This window comes from Rhodnius prolixus, unplaced genomic scaffold, assembly GCF_049639745.1.
Source record: "Rhodnius prolixus isolate KJV_2025 unplaced genomic scaffold, Rpr scaffold_8, whole genome shotgun sequence".
NCBI lineage: Eukaryota > Metazoa > Arthropoda > Insecta > Hemiptera > Reduviidae > Rhodnius > Rhodnius prolixus.
In genome coordinates this window covers 29,715,102-29,731,564 of record NW_027411593.1, presented here as the reverse complement: position 1 = coordinate 29,731,564, position 16,463 = coordinate 29,715,102, and the positions used below count along the sequence as shown (strand labels likewise).

Genomic DNA, 16,463 nt, shown 5'->3' with positions numbered 1-16,463 from the left:
GAGCCTGCAAAAGGATTAATTAGCCTTGGCAAATGTGTCAGAAAGTAAAAGAAATTTCAATAAAAGTATTTTAGTATTTTCTATCAATGTGAAGAGTGTGGATGGATGGCTGAGAGTTCAGCATGCCTTCAAGCAACCTCGCAAGAGTTCTTCTCAATAATCTTTGTGTTTAACCAAACAGATAGAACTGGAGGGTGCCACAACAAATCCCTGGGTTACGGTAAAACAGTAAGACAGATTAGCCAATCCTTACGAAATATAATCTAAACTATAGTTTTAAGATAATTTCATCCCGTCTAATGCTAGGATTTTATTTCATGATTAATATGAGAAAGTTATGTTTTGTGCTAGTCATCTCCGACCATGAGACTTAATTTGGTAATTGGACGTATAAAGAGAGAGAAAGAAAAGAATGAACAAACCAATTTGGTATTAAATTTTGCAACAAACAAAAAAAGGAAAATAAAAAACATGTAATTCAATATAAAAAAAATCACCTCCTCTCTTAAAATAAAATTTGAATTGAACTAAGAAAATATTTCCCTTTTTTTTTGGTAAAACAATACCAGTAATTATGTCCCAACAATATAATTGAAACGTCAGCAAATATTATAAACTGTCAGTGGAGAGAACATAATCCTTCAAATACTCTCCTATTCAAATATGGACGCGGCTTGCGTATGTATGATTGTACGTAGAATAAATTTAGATTGTTTTCAATTTAGTTTTGAAAAGGTATATTCCGAATTTAATTTAATTCTTTTATTTCACATTTTGTACGTAAAATTATACATACATAGAGAGAGAGTATTAACAATTACTAAGGTTAAAAGAGATTTATTTATTTTACCAGGAATCCGGTGACTACTAGATTTGGAGAGGTTAACTATTCACTTCGTCAAGGATTTTGGCATTCCTGCATGAATCCCAGGCTTAACTGCACAAAAACCATACAATCTATAGCGCATTTAGGTGTGCAGGCAAAAAATGGCCCAATCTCCGTAAAAAGTAACTAAAAAATAAATAAATTAAATTAAAATTAAAATCAGTAATGTTGGAAACTATGTACGAATAATTAAACCATTATCTAATTAATTTATTGCATATTTATTCATTTATTTGTTTTAGGGTCTATGTTAGTATAATATGCAACTCAATAAAATGATGGCTATAATAGTAAGTGCAATTAGTTTATTATTTAAAAACAAAATATAACCAGGTTTTTGTTTTACAAACTGAATAATTATTTGCAAGACAACTGGGAAATTGAGATCATTTTCTACAAACAAAATAGGCATAAAGTTGAGCCGACTTCAATCTTGATTTCTTTAAATAAGTTTTTTAGACAGTTTAACGGAGACACAAGTTATCTCCCCTAATTCGTTTATAGAATTGCTTAATGAATATATTTCTTAATATTATTTCGAAAAATGGTAAATAGGAATTTCATTTCTAAACTTGTTTAATTTTTTTTTATAGAGTTAAGGGAAGTATTGCGATTACGACAAATTTTTGTCTCTCAGGACCCTTCAGTAATAGGTGCCATTTTGATTGCTAATCCTTGTGCACATTCATATTCTTCATCACCACATATTCATTCAAATGCACACATTCTATACTATTTCTATGACACACTGACAACTTGCAGACAGCCAGAATGGATTTTTAGCTTAAAATGTATTTGACTTTTCTTTTTTTTAATTAAGCCTCCCTTCAATCAATAAACTTTTAAGCGAACTGTCCACACTAAAAGAGGACAGATTAATCCTATAACTCGTGCCATTTCTGGCGCTAACTTATCTCAGTGTTATCCTTAAGTTCTCTAGAACAAACCTAGACTTGTTATTCAAACCAGTTTGTATAGGAGCGCTAATTACCAATTTGATTTACTAATCTTGAGCAAACAATCGTCCTCTGTTCTCTTAATACACATCCTCTCATTCCTAATATTCCGATCAAACCTTTAAAGTTGAAATTCCACAAAAAAAAATAATATTCGAATAGGAAAAAAGAAACAAGGTAAGAGCAGGTCAATATCAATAGAGAATTATAAAGAAAGAATGAATTAGATTCATGAAATCAAAAGAGAAACATTCGATGAACGATTTCTTCAAAGGGAGTATTGGCTACCAATTGGACTGTACGCGAGTGAATGTATTTGTTTTGGCCTGTCTGTATGTGTTAATGTGTGTGGCCAGCAAAATTCAAAAATCCTTCTTCATCTCTCTCTTCCGTCTACACATTCAATTCGTTCAAATTTCTAGGCTTTTTCAATATTTTATATATATATTTTTTTTTCATTTAGCACATGCTTCACAGACTTCTTCTTGGTTTCATCCGTAACAAAATCTTTGTTGTCTCCAAAATTGATCACTTCTTTGTTGCCTTCTATAGTTTTATTTTCAACCCTTTTTTTCGTTTTCGTTTTTATAAGTTTTCTGCCTTTTTTTTACCTTTAATCTAGTGACTTCCGTTTGACTTTGTCACAAGTTCACCTTCAGTTTTTTTTTAAATTTCATCACTACTTCTAAAAATTCTTTTCAACTCGTACGTTCCATAGATAAGTTTAGTTTGCCGATTTGTAAGATGCCAAAATTAGAATTCCTGGGTTCGACAACACATTTTAATTAAATAAACATACCGTTATCAAATTTATTGCTTGTTATTATAAATACAATTAAGACATTAAACAAATAAAACCTACTTTTTTAAAGCAAAACCAATATAATTTTACCTATATTTTAAATAAAAAAATTGTTAGTAAAGTCGCATTTCGGTTGAAGGCTGAGGTCCCTAACCTCATTTGAAATGAAAATTTCAATTTAAGCAAAATTACAGTAAGAAAGAAAAGATGTTTAAATTATCGTCTGATTTAATATTTTCAATTCTTAAAAAAAAAGTAAATAATTATAATGAGATTAAATAAATAGTATAATTACATATTTTATTTTTACAAATCATAAAGTGTAGTAATCTTGATATGGGTCAAAACCGACACATACAAGCACACGATAGATAATCAAGTAGGTGTGGCTAAACTCTCTTTTATGGGTACATAGTAATTACCTGCTGTTTAGATCCTATATATTCCTAGCAAAATAGACAATCCACAACTGTTCTCTAGCTGAGAGACGTTCCATTAGAATAAGCGATTCAGATTTCTCTCACCAACCAATCTCATTCCTTCAATTCTTTCTCCCACTTTGTCAAAAATCTAGCAAACATTTATTTATTAACTACACTAAAAACGTGCGTCTATTAGTTAAAAAAATAAATTAAAATAAAAATGTTAAATTAATAAGTTCCAAACATTGATATTCGAATACAATTAAAATTAAATTTGAAGTAAACCAGCTCGAAATATTACACAATTAATGGTTAACGAATGAAAAAAACAGGAAATCAGTTTTAGTAATAAATAACTGTAATTACAGTCACACAGGAAATGCTCTTCACATCTCTTGACAGTTAATGTATGAGTTTTACAAGGAAAATGGAAATTAATTTCTCAATTTTTAACAATTTACTTGTAAATGTAGTTGTATTAAATGATTTAAATATCAGTACACGTTGAATACAATAGTAGAGGTTAAGGGAATAACTAAAAGGTTAATGTTAAAGAGGGGCCTAACTGCAGCCTTCAAGCGTTGAACAAATGCTGTCCAGTTTTTATTGACTCACACAATCAAAAAATTCTGGTGGGAACTCTCCACGACTCCTCTTAATTCAATAACCAAAGTTCTAACCTGGTTAGTCTCAGAAAACTTCAAGTGGAGGATAATCCTGTTTAATTTTTTCCAATATTAGGCTGCAAAAAATAAATCTAAACGTACTGTAGACTGCTTAAATTATTAAGGGAATTCCAGATATAAGACAAGATTACATTAGTTTAACATTTCTACAACATGAGAAACATGGAACCCATTTGTTATCTGCATTCTAAACATCATTCTGTTATCTTGAAGCTGATATTTATATTAGATTATATTCCGTAAGGATTGTCTAGTCTGCCTTACTGTTGCACCGAGCCCCAGTGAGATTTGTTGTGTTACCGAAAAGATGGAGCCCCTCTCTCCAGGCTTGTCTGTTGGATTAGACGTTTGAAGAGGAACTCCTTGAAGGCATGCAGAACTCTCAGCCATCTACGCCCTTCACATTGGCAGAAAATACTAAACACTTTTACTGCAGTTTCTTCTTCTTTCTGACAAACTTGCCAAGGCTAGTTAATCCTCTTGTAGGCCCATATAATGGTCAGTAAGGCGTGCCCCTTCAGGCCTGCGATTGTTCGGTAGGTCTCCCAGCTTGTTGGTATATTTTCGTAATAAACATTCTTAATAGTTACTAGAAGCCCAGGCGATTATGTATTCCGAGTTTGCAGTGGCTAGCCAAAAGGCAAACAGTAATACAAATAAATCCTGGATTGCTACGACTATTTGTAATACTCTAACGCTTATTTATTTTAATGGCTTTTTCTAGCGCCGCAAATTGGTTCTGGTTCTTTGAGGGCATCGTAGGGGAAGATCCTGGTCAAGAACATAATAAGTAATTAAAGATGGAGGTTAAGAGTTTCAGAATAAAGAGAAATTTGCTAGTAAGTTAAGTTTTGTAAGTAACCGTTCTTTATGGAGAAAAATGGTATTACAGACGAACCTCTCAATAACGGACACTGGCGAGGGAAAGCAAAGTGGCCGCTGTTTGGAGGTGGCCGTTAGAAGGAGGTAGGCAAGTTTCATAATGAAAAAATATGGGTTTTTTTCCGAACATCTATTTAAAAATTGTTTATTATTAATAGATTTAAAAACGTGTGTAATTGCATAATTATTTAGCTATTAATTATCCAAAAAAATTATCAAAAAACTACATATTATTGACTTAATTAATAATTTTTTACAATTTTTACAATAATCATCACGTTTATTCTTAACAATAATAATTTATGGTAAAATTATCATCATGCTACCATCTATTATTAGAAAAATAGAACAAACCTTTCGGCAAGTTGACAATGGCTCGATTTGGTTTTTGCAAAATCTTCCAACACATTTATTTTCTCTTCTAGACTTAACCACTTTGAGAGACATATCGGAAAAAAATAATATTGTACGTTCAAAATTATATTGAAAAATGATTAAAATGGTACAAGATGTATGGAGCTTATGTAGGAAACTTTTGAAGAAAAAAAAAACAGCAAAAAAAGAAAAACTTGAGAGGGGATACTTCTTTTTATGACCGCGTCAAACGAACTTTACTTTTAATAATAAGGTGGTGGTTGGTGGGAGGTGAAAAATATAATCCGTTCCCCAAAATCAATGTCCGCGGTCGCTATGTAGAGTGTCCGTTAAACGGAGGTTCTTTTATATAGAAAGTGTATAGGGGTAAAACGGGAAAATCCAAAAACTGCCCGTAAATGGAGGTGGTCGCTAGTGAGAGTGTCCTTTAAGGAAGGCTCGACTGTATTAACTGAAATGATGTTTATAGGCCTTACAAAAATATGAAGTAAATTTGAGAGAGTTGATTTCTGAAGAGCGTGAACGAAAATTGACAAGGATACATTTCATTTTGTAGTTCTCATTCAGCTAAACAAGAAATATGGTATGAGTAATATCTCTCTCACACTCACAGCCACAAACCAGAATTTTAAAATTAAAATAAAAAAACTTTCGTACAAGGGGATCACAAAACGGCTAAATATTATAGAGAAAACACAAAATCGAGCTAAAAAAAGTGGAACTAGTAATCCAATGAAAACAATATATTCAGCTCAAACAAGTGTAAAAACAACATAAGGCAACAGAAAACTAATGGAATGTAATGTCGCTGAACTTTGTTGAAGTCACTTGAATGACCTTCCTTTCAGGACTTTTATAAAACAACAGTGGCACATTACCCGTATAAAGTGAATAGAACATTAAGTATTCACCATTAAATAATCAAACTTTATTATTATTATTACTATTTAAATAATAATAAAATTAATAAAAATGGATGCAAAAAAAAATATGTATTCATCAAATAAGAGTGTGTTAGCGTAAAACAACTTAAATTACGATTGTATCGCTCGATCTTTTTGGTAAATACTATTAAGAACGTGAGACTATAAAATCTCTGCTGGCGCCATTTATATAGGCATAAAAGGAAGTGCTGAAGAAAAAATAAAATAAGAACTTATCTTACTATAACTCATAAAAAGCAATGTGTTACAACCAAAAAAATTGTATCATTTAAAAGAAAGAAAAAAGAAAAGACGTTTTTCTTAATGAAAAAAAAAAGTTGTTCAAATGTTTAAACCAAAGCGTTATAAATTATTTGAAGCGTGCACCTAAGAAATTTATAACGAATAGAACTTTATACGAAATATTATATATAAAAGTCTAAGACAGAAAAAAAAAACATTGAGAGAAGATGCACTCTCGTGAAGTGTATGCACAGTAATGACGGAATGTTTATAATGAATGAGAGATTCGAGAAGGTGTTGGTTGAAGAAGTGATTGTAGTAGGGAGGTCTTTTGAATTATTACAAGGTAACTCATTAACAATTCAAAACAACTAGCAGTATCTGGATACGCTCGTTAACTGTCGTTCTTAGGCTGCTAATTGATAAAAGAGTAAAAGTGTGTAAGTGTATGAGGTTTTCTAAAGCATTATAATACTATTGACAATAATAGCAGTGGGGTGACTGTGTTCCGCACAATAAATACAATGGGGGCAACTTTAGTAGAACTAAAACCCTGGGTTACTTGAACTGAACATAAAAAAAAAATAAGGGGAGATCCAAATGGTGTTTATTTCTGTGTAACTAGTATTCCACACACACATAAAAAAAACTAGAACTACCTAAATCGTTACTTTTTTTCTCAAACAGGAACACATGTGGCTTAAAAGGACCCAAACAGGTCAGAAAAATGTACGATGTAAATATAGAAAAAATGTAAAATATAACTACAAAACGAAAAATGACTGCAGTTAAAATTTAATTAAGTGTTCATGTGCATCTACCGAATGTGCACTTCATCATTTTTTTTTTTCCTACGCCAATCAAAAAAGGAAAAGTCAATTTGATAAATTTTCGAAATGAAATGTTTTGAAGTTCCCTGAACATGAGAACAGAATGAATATCTGTGTATATGTGCGTTTGCGAATGGAAATTAACTGCTGAAACTCGAAACTTGCTATTCTGTTTCAATACTATTGTTACTTGTGGTAGGTACTAGAGGTCTCATAGGTTTCCAAAACTTTCTGTACAGTAGTCTCACTTTTACCAACATAAATTGTCTCACGCTTACATCATTCGAACAGTTAAATTTTAGAAATAATATTGTTAAATTACCAGTAATTTAATGAATAAAAAAAAAATAATGTATTGTTTTAAAATTCATAAGTGGTAATGTTTTTAAAAATCCAAAGTGATTCAAATGATTTTTTTTTTAATAACTTCACCCACGGAAAATGGATTTTTCAATAGGTTCACAATCACAATCTTTAATGATTAAGTAAAATCCCTCTAATTATTCTAAACAGTAAAAATATTAATGTGCAAATAAAATAATTATACGTTTGAAATATTTTATATTTAGGGACTATTTGAGACTGCACTGTGAATGCATGGTTTCAGAGTACTGAAGAACTGTCTTGACTATGAATGCACACAGATAACTCACAATAACTGCCATAGATGATTCGACAAGTTAAGATACATTCAAAGTTCCCTGGCATTTTAAGAGAGGTTCATCTCCAGTATTACGAAAGCCTTTTGTTGAGACCATTACTTACAAGATATCACTTCCCAATATGCATCTATAGTTTAATTATGATTTGAGTTTTTACGGTTCATTTAGGTTCTCCTAGCTGGTAAAATTTAAGTTTAAAATTCATTACTAAATTCCGCAAAGCATCAAACATATAACAAACTTAGTCGTCACGGTAGTGAAGTGGTTAGAGGCCAGCTCCGCAAAGCTAAGTTGTATTGTAGTACCGGGTTCGATTCCCACTCAAGGCCTAGGATTTTATTTAATGCTTAAAATGAGAAATTCAGAGTAAGTATACATATGTATAAACATTGTTCAAATATGTTAAGAACATCTCTAGTACAAATTACCTTACTATAAACAAATGTAGGAAGGTAATTATTCATGTGAGACATATTATAAGATGACAAACATGAAACCCTCTTGATTTAAAAAATAAATAGCTAAATAGTTTAATTTCATTGCAGTAAAACTGTGACTTGTGTTTTGGAGCATTTCCAACATATTATACACCAATCCACATTTCGTATAAATATTTGTCAGTCATAATTATAAAATCAAACATAAGTTTAATTTTTTATGAGTTGCCTTAATTTTAAATTTTAGATAAAAATCTTGCTAAAAGTAAATTATGGAGCAAGTTTGAAAGACGGTGAACATTCTGATTATACTACCGTTAATTAAACAAGAACAATCCTTCAATGAGTTGGTAGTAATTCCAAAGTAGAAGTAAGTAAGTGAACTTTCCAAAATTAGGCATGTGTTAATTGCCTAGTAATGGTCACGCAATCATTTCTTACCACATTTAAGTCTTGCTCTTGTAATTCTCGTGAATTTTATAAATATTAGTTTTTATTAAATAGTTTTACTCGTAATTTTTAATTCCTAGTTTGTTTTGTTTCTAAATACCAATTTTTTCATTTCTGATCAATAAAATAAGTACTACCAAAATCTAAGTAAAAACAAGAATTTTGATGTCAACAGTAAATTTAGGCCATGAGGACTACAAATAAGAGAAAAGTCAAGCGAACTTTTGGCACCGTTGAGTGGCAAATACAGATAATTGATATTCAAATGAAGTTGTTATCAAGATGTTAATAGGTTTCATTCAGAGTTTTTTATGTATAGATAATGATTCACAAAATGAAAGCAGTCATAAGATCAACATTTCGAACTATAATTAGATCTTGATTGTGGCTCAGAATGGTATTTATAATGAAAATTCTTGTACGTGTTAATTATTACATTTTCACTATAGCAATATTATTAATTTAAAATAATAACGAAATCGTTGTTAGTTTTCCTACAAGCACAATATTTTTATTTTTTACATTTCTGACTAGTTTGGATTTATAATTCATTATCTGAGACTGAAAAGTAAAAAAGTACGCAGAAACAAAGTGGAAGGCAAACATCACCGAACTGATGAATCAACTAATAATTATGAATAAAATCATAAACCGGTCTGAAATAGGGGAAAAACACTATGCGACAGATAAAATCAACGATATTATCCAGCACGGCTAGCCCAGCCACATGTTTAATAAAGAAATTTCTTTATTCGAACATGATTTGGTACATATGCTTATGCTGAATAAAAACATTTTAAAAAAAACTACCTGTTGTTCATCAAAACATAATACCTGATACTTAAAACGTGTAATTAAAGAAATATAATGTTTTAATTTAATGTTATTGTATGGTACACAGAAATTATTTTCAATGATTAAAATAGTTTTAATACTTTTATAGAACACAATTTTACAACCTTAAGAAATGAAACAAAATGTTATAACGGGAACAAGAAAAGTGCAACAGTCATAAACAACAGAAAGTCAAAAGGAACAGAAAAGCCTGAATCCCACACTTTTACCACTTAAGAAAAAAACCTTTTTGTCTTGTCTAACTATTTAGTCCGTCAAAGTTAAGTCATTTGTTCGGGACACTTGTGCATTACAGGTAGAATTCCATTTTGTAACTTTTAAGAGAGCCTGAACTTTCCAGAATAACATCTACACAACACACACGCACAATATATACTTGTAGAACTAAAAGAAAATAAATTGCGCACAAAACAAAAACACGTATTTAAAACGTTGAAAGTTTTTTTTAAAAAAAAGGTCTTTGAAAATCTTTAGAAATTATTTTTCCCCGATAACTTTAGTTATAAGTAGATATTATTGGTGCCTAGTATAAAGAAAATGTGAAAAAAAATAAATAAATAAAAATGATAAATCTGATACAGTCACAGAAGCAGTATTCTGGGTTCTTCAAAACAAGTCCTTTATTATACCAGTTTTTAAATAACTTTACCGATCAAAAATATTTACACATTATGAGAAAATATTCAGTATTTCTCATATTCCTTTTTAAAATGTAGTGAAAAATAATAAAATGGGTCAAGTGTTTCTTGACATTAAAAATGGTTGTTTAAATAGCAATGTAGAACGTAAAAAACTTCAAAGAAATGTTGTTTAATAATTCTATTACAAGTTTTTTAATTATCAGCTACGAATGCATAACACTTATTGTAGAGGAATAACTTCAATTATAAATTTCTGGAATAGGTATTCAAGTTTTTGCACATCCAAATGAATATAAGGCAAGTCGTTATAATATACATACATACGTGTCGTCAGCAAATTATTAAAAAAATCATCATCTTTAGTCAAGAGTAATTTACTTTTAGTATCTGTTAAGACATCAAAACACGTAACTTAAAAAATTTAAATATGAAATCATTAAATGAAATAATAGAGGAATAATCAAAACAGAAAACATGCTTTTAACCTCTCCGTTTTAAATTGAAAACATACATACCCCAGCAACAGGATGCCTAGCGGGGGATGAGTACATGGTGTTGTTATCACCTTTTATGACAAGTTTCAGAATTTATCATCTAAATAAAAACATTAACTTGAAAAACCAAATATGTAGCTGTGTTTTACTCCAAATAATAGCTCGGCAGTCAACTCTTCTTACAAGGGTGAGGTTACGCGACTGTTGTTTCGTAAGGGGTTCACAAGGTTCACTCACTGACACATATCATCACTTCGCTTATAAGGCAGAACAATAGCAGGAGAAGACTTGTTTCGCGCTTTAATCCAGAGAACGCACTCAGCAGTGTGAAAACAACATACAAAAAAAAAAGATTTTTTGGTGCTGCAAAAACGTAGCGCCCGAACGACGGCCGAGGTTAGGAGATGACGCAGGGAGAACAGGAGATCTCGTCTGTGGCCCGGGGATGAGAGATGAGTCGCCGACTGGGGGGTTGACACGTTCGGAGAGCGCACAATCGAAACAGACTCAGTAAGAGAAATAGTGTGCGCGACAGAGAGAAACTTATTGAAGAGAGAGGGACTGACAAAGTGAAAAAAGGAGGGGGTAGCAATAGAGAGAGACAGAGTTAGAGAAAACGCTTCCCTCAAAAACGAAATAGCAGACACACGAGCGCACACCCTAGCACTTCCAACCCGGGCGATACTTTTGCCCGTAATGGTGTAATAGCCCCCGCGACCCACGTGGTGGCGGCCTGCCCCACCGAAAAGAAACGTCACAGGTTGGTCAACCAATTGGAAGCCGTATTCCTGTCCGTAGGCCACGCCTACTCAGTGGTTTTCCTGACAGACTCAGACAATCCACGTGGAGTATCGACTGGTTGGGTATATGTGTCTCACTTGCACACATAGCTATATTGTATATACCCTCTCACTTGTACAAAGTTGTATGTTCGTCTAAAGCTATCCTCTACCAACCTCTACCTCCTATTCTCTCACTCTAAACAACACGGTACAACCTTGATCGTCCTCTCGTCTACACTTACGCACACGTGCACACTGCAAGAAGAGTTGTTCACTACTTCTCTCACACACACCACATAGTTCTTCCAACTCCCTCGCACTGTTCTATGTGTGCTTGTGTATATGAGCGGCGTGCTCTGTACACACACAACCAACAACTCCTTTTACTCATCGTGTAGAAAGAAGAGGGTACGACTACACACATCTCTTTCTCTCTTCTTCCAGCCTCCTTATCATAATCTATACATTACTAAATTATTGTATGGATGTTAATCGACCGTTAGAATGATGTTAGAAGGTTTCTTAAAGGAGAATCCATCAAAAAAGATTTTTTCAAAAATAAAAACTGAATAAAAAAAAAATGTTCAATTTATTAAATTTTAATGTGTTAGATCTAATATTTTCTATCACGATTTAAAGATATTTTGATAAATAAGGACAAGATTTATGTACAAAATGTAAGAGGGAAATAGAAAAATTGAGGAATCACATTTTCTGGCAATAAAGTCATTTCTAAAGATTCAAGATCAGCAACTTCAAACTCATGAATAAATTGTTCGTCATAATACATTCATTGTGTTCGCAACGCCTGTTAAACGCACAATTCTGAAACACATACTAGAAAAAATTAACTTTCATGCACAGTAAATGATGTTGGCTTACATAAACTAGATGAGGGCCTCCCACCCCGCCTCGACTTTTTAACTTAACACAAACTGTAGTTCTCACTGTAGCAACCATTCTTCCTTATATCTAATAGGTAAGAGAGAGTTACTAATAACTAATAACTAACACTGAATTAAAAAAAAAGTTATCTCCTTAACAAAAACTTACTGTTTAAAAAGTTAAGTATAAGGTTGATTAAACGAGGTACACAAATCAGCAAGTATCCATCATTTCATTAATACTTTATTGATATCATTTAAGTAATTTTACTGCATTAACTTTCATTAATATTTTTTAGAATTTATTAGATGTCACAGACCCTTATGCTTTTACTTATAAAATATTTGTTCGGTAAAGAGTAGCCTATTATAAATATTAAGTCCATATGTTCAGCGAAGTGGCATCCGACCAGGCTGCCAAAACACCCCCTCCCCCAAAAGTGCCCTTAATCGAAGTATTAGAGAAAAATGTTTCAAATAAAAGTTATAGAACTATTTGAGAGCTATAATTATACCAAGTTTCAAGAAAATCGGAAAAGCGGTTTTTTTAAAAAAAAATAAAAAGTGAAAAATCTATTCAGTAAAGTGGTACTTCCGGTGGACCTAATTTAACCAAACATTTATGGTCGCTTCCTCTGGTGTCACTTGAACGAAATACCAAATTTGAAATTTCTACGATTTTCCGTTCCTGAGATATAGCGGGTAATCTTACTATAGAGATGTTAATTAAGTCCAAACCTAAGCTATCAAGGACCGATGGGTTAGGCAGAGCAAATTTAATAGGAAAAATAGCAGAATTCCAAGAATCACTAGATCTCTAACCCATCCAGCCTTAGCCGTGCTTTTTTAACATCAGATTTCTCTCATTTCTCTCTACCAAGCCGAATGCGATCGGTTTTTGTCGGCAATTTTCGGCTCATTTGACCATGATTATTAAGTTTATTTCCAATTTAATATATATACACACTCACACGACTTTCTTTTAATTTTACCTTTTAACAAGCCGAATGCGATCGGTTTTTGTCGGCCATTTTCGGCTCAAGTAACCATAATTATTAACTTAATTTTCCAATTTAATTTTTAACATCTAATGCGCATACTCACACGACTTTCTTTTTAGTAACACGTATGTGTACATTGTTAGGTTTTCTTGAAATCTAGAATTTTTATCAAATAATTGTTGGCTAATAATTACAATACATTCTAATGGAACTATTTTGAAAAAAATCTAATGGGCACTCACACACCTACAACATATGAAAGAGATAAGATACAACACACGAAAATTTCAACTAGCTGTGTCGGCTATCCTATTACATCTAGGAGGCTGCAATTTGGCTCAAATATAATAGAAGTTCCCTACATTTAAGCTAAATTACATAAAAAAATGAAGCATTGCACGCCGAGAAACTGAGGTCAATATAAAATAAGTAAAATACAACATATGAAAACTTAAATCAGATGTTCAAAAAAAAGTCAGTAATGTATGCTAGCATATGCATTTTTTTAATAATTAACGTCATAATTATTATTTGCTGTTATCTTTTAAACCTGTGCATGAGTAGTTTAATACTTTTTATTACAATCAATCTACGTTAAATGAATGCTACACTTCATTGAACAAATATTTTATACATGAAAATGGCCAACATAAGAGTTTTGACATCTAAGAAATTCTAAAAAATATTAATGAAAAGGTAATGCAGTGAAATTACCCTAATGATATCAATAAAGTATTTGCTTATTAAATGATATGAGTACTTGCTGATTTGTGTACCTTTTGTCGTTTAATCAACCCTTATACTTAACTTTTAAAACTGTAAGATTTTGTTAAGGAGTACTTAAATTATGCTGGCAATGGCCAAAATAAGTCTATATTACAAAGCTCATCCATTTTAAAACCAATGGATGTTCTGTAAAGTAGACTCAACTGATGTTTAGGTTGTTTTTTTTCGGCAAACCAAAAATACGCCGCAACTTATTGGCTTTTCAAGTTCTACAATGCTGCTAATTATCGGTATCGCCGTTTTATAAACTGTCATGCGCTCAAGCATCGTACTGTCCTTTTTTAGTTCCAAATTTTGTTGATCTTGACTCTGCATTGTCATAACATCCAAATTGGCTTTGGCCAGAGGAAATGTGCCACAAAAAAGTGAAATATTAGTGATTTTTACAAGTGAACACATTCAAAATATGTGTATGAGTATAATTCAAACACAAATTTTTGTGGAAAAATTAACTCGCTTCTATGAATTTCAATTGAGGAAGTATGAAAAAGTCATGAATAACTGATAGAATTACCAACCCATAAGCACCAATATCCCCGGGCCAAGACGAAGAATTTCCAATACAAACTCGAGTCATGTTTAGCATGGACGCCAGACTAAGTATACAAATTGTTTTGCAACTTGTTCTCAAAAGACAATTTTCTCTATTGTCTACAGTCAGTTGCGCGATTTTGTCAAATGGTGAAGACAAGACAGAGATAGAGGAGGAGAGAGAGAATAACCCTAGCTGCCTTTATCAAATAGACCACAATGCGCTTATTGTGAACTTTTCAATTAAGGTAATGTTATAAAACTAAACAAACACAGTTCGGACAATGAGTTTTTTCGTATTTTATTATTTATACTTTTAACTAACTGCAACTTACCGAGTATTTCATTACAAATTTGTACATTTTATCGCCAAAAAAGAGATCAAGTTATTGGCAATATGACGACCTGTTTACCAAATAGGACGTATTTCATTATTCAACGGTAAGATAATCGATTGATATGGTAATATTAGCCGGTTTCCGGTTTACACTATAAACCGCAGTTACTTACTATAGAACACCTAAATCCGCTCTTTATTAAATTAGTATTGCTATTCAATTTTCAATGGAAGTATGAGTCCTCGACACGGAGAGGGAGAAGCTAGAAACGCACCAACAACTTTCTTTACTGCAATTCAACTCAAAGGCGTTGCCGGTTTACAAATTTTATTAAAAGTCAGCAATGCCATAAGTTCACATCTGGGCGAATGTAACCTAATTTCTGCACACTTGACAGTGCAACAGTCCACTCCTCTAGAAAAGTATCTGAATTTTCAATAGATCTTTAGCTTTAAGGCGCCACCTTCTTTGAGGATCCGCGAGACAAACGTCACCATCCATATCATCCATATAACTCTAGTCGAGGGTGTAGAATCTCCACTCCTTCTTGCTTCCTGCATAAAAGTTTACATGACAGCGGTTACCTAAGTATCCTGTCCAAATGCTACAACTAAAGGGAGACAAACACAGTTCGGACAATGAGTGGACTGTTGCACTGTCAAGTGTGCAGAAATTAGGTTACATTCGCCCAGATGTGAACTTATGGCATTGCTGACTTTTAATAAAATTTGTAAACCGGCAACGCCTTTGAGTTGAATTGCAGTAAAGAAAGTTGTTGGTGCGTTTCTAGCTTCTCCCTCTCCGTGTCGAGGACTCATACTTCCATTGAATCTCCCTTTATTCTTCAATATTCATTTATCCTTATCCTTTCTTCGGAAAATTTTTCTTTCCAACAATCCCAAGCTCTTTTCACTTTTTTTTTACCCAGCACCCAGATTTCGCTTTCGTAAGTGGCGGTCATTCATTTATCCATTTATAGTTCAATTATCTCATGCAACATAAATCGAAAAGCGCAGATTTATGACCAATAAGTGGCTATAAATCCCACTGCATGCTAACCCGATGAAAAGATGCAATATCTTAACTGAATTTGTTATTCTTCGTGAGGTTCTTATGTATTTAGTTTTTACCTCACTGCAAATAATAATAGAAGTGTGGCCATTAATTTGTGGGTGCAGAGTAGGTCTCAGGAGTGGTGGCTCGCCACCACTGGACATGAAGGAGTTCATCAAAGGCTATTCGCCGAGGCTGACCGCAGAATTAATCCGTCAAGGCCGTGGGGCCATAAGGATAATTGTAGGCTTATTAATTGGCCACTGCAGGCTCAGAAAACACATGCATCGCATGGGCCTGGCAGATGATAGCCTTTGTAGGTTCTGCCAGGAAGAAGAGGAAATGGCACTCTACGGGTTGTATCAATGTAAGGGGCTTGTCTGGCTAAAGATGTTACTTCTCGGGGAGGAAAAACCAAGGCCGGAGAGCTTTACCCTGGAGTCTCTCCAGAATTAAGAGCCTGATTAAACGGACGGGTCTGGAGGGCGAGCCCTAAAGTCTGGGAGCCACAATATGTCCAAAGGGGTCGCAGTAGCGTAGGCCT

The 16,463-nt window shown here is 32.8% G+C and overlaps 1 protein-coding gene across 12 annotated transcripts in view; it reads right to left on the bottom strand.

The window, feature by feature from the left end:
- The window catches only part of gro (TLE family member transcriptional corepressor groucho), a 165,256-nt gene that overhangs the window by 124,234 nt on the left and 24,559 nt on the right, over window positions 1–16,463 (bottom strand). For 3 of the 12 annotated variants that reach the window (XM_074122254.1, XM_074122241.1, XM_074122243.1), the window contains exon 1: window positions 10,566–11,250. The exons of 7 other annotated variants lie outside the window; for them this stretch is intronic. Coding sequence is in view for 3 of the 5 variants with exons in the window: in XM_074122241.1 (XP_073978342.1) it covers window positions 10,566–10,601 (36 nt within the window). In the remaining 2 variants the exon portion in view is untranslated. Of the gene's footprint in view, window positions 1–10,565; window positions 11,251–16,463 lie in introns of those variants that run through there. 2 more of the 12 variants (XM_074122242.1, XM_074122251.1) reach the window with 2 other exon arrangements.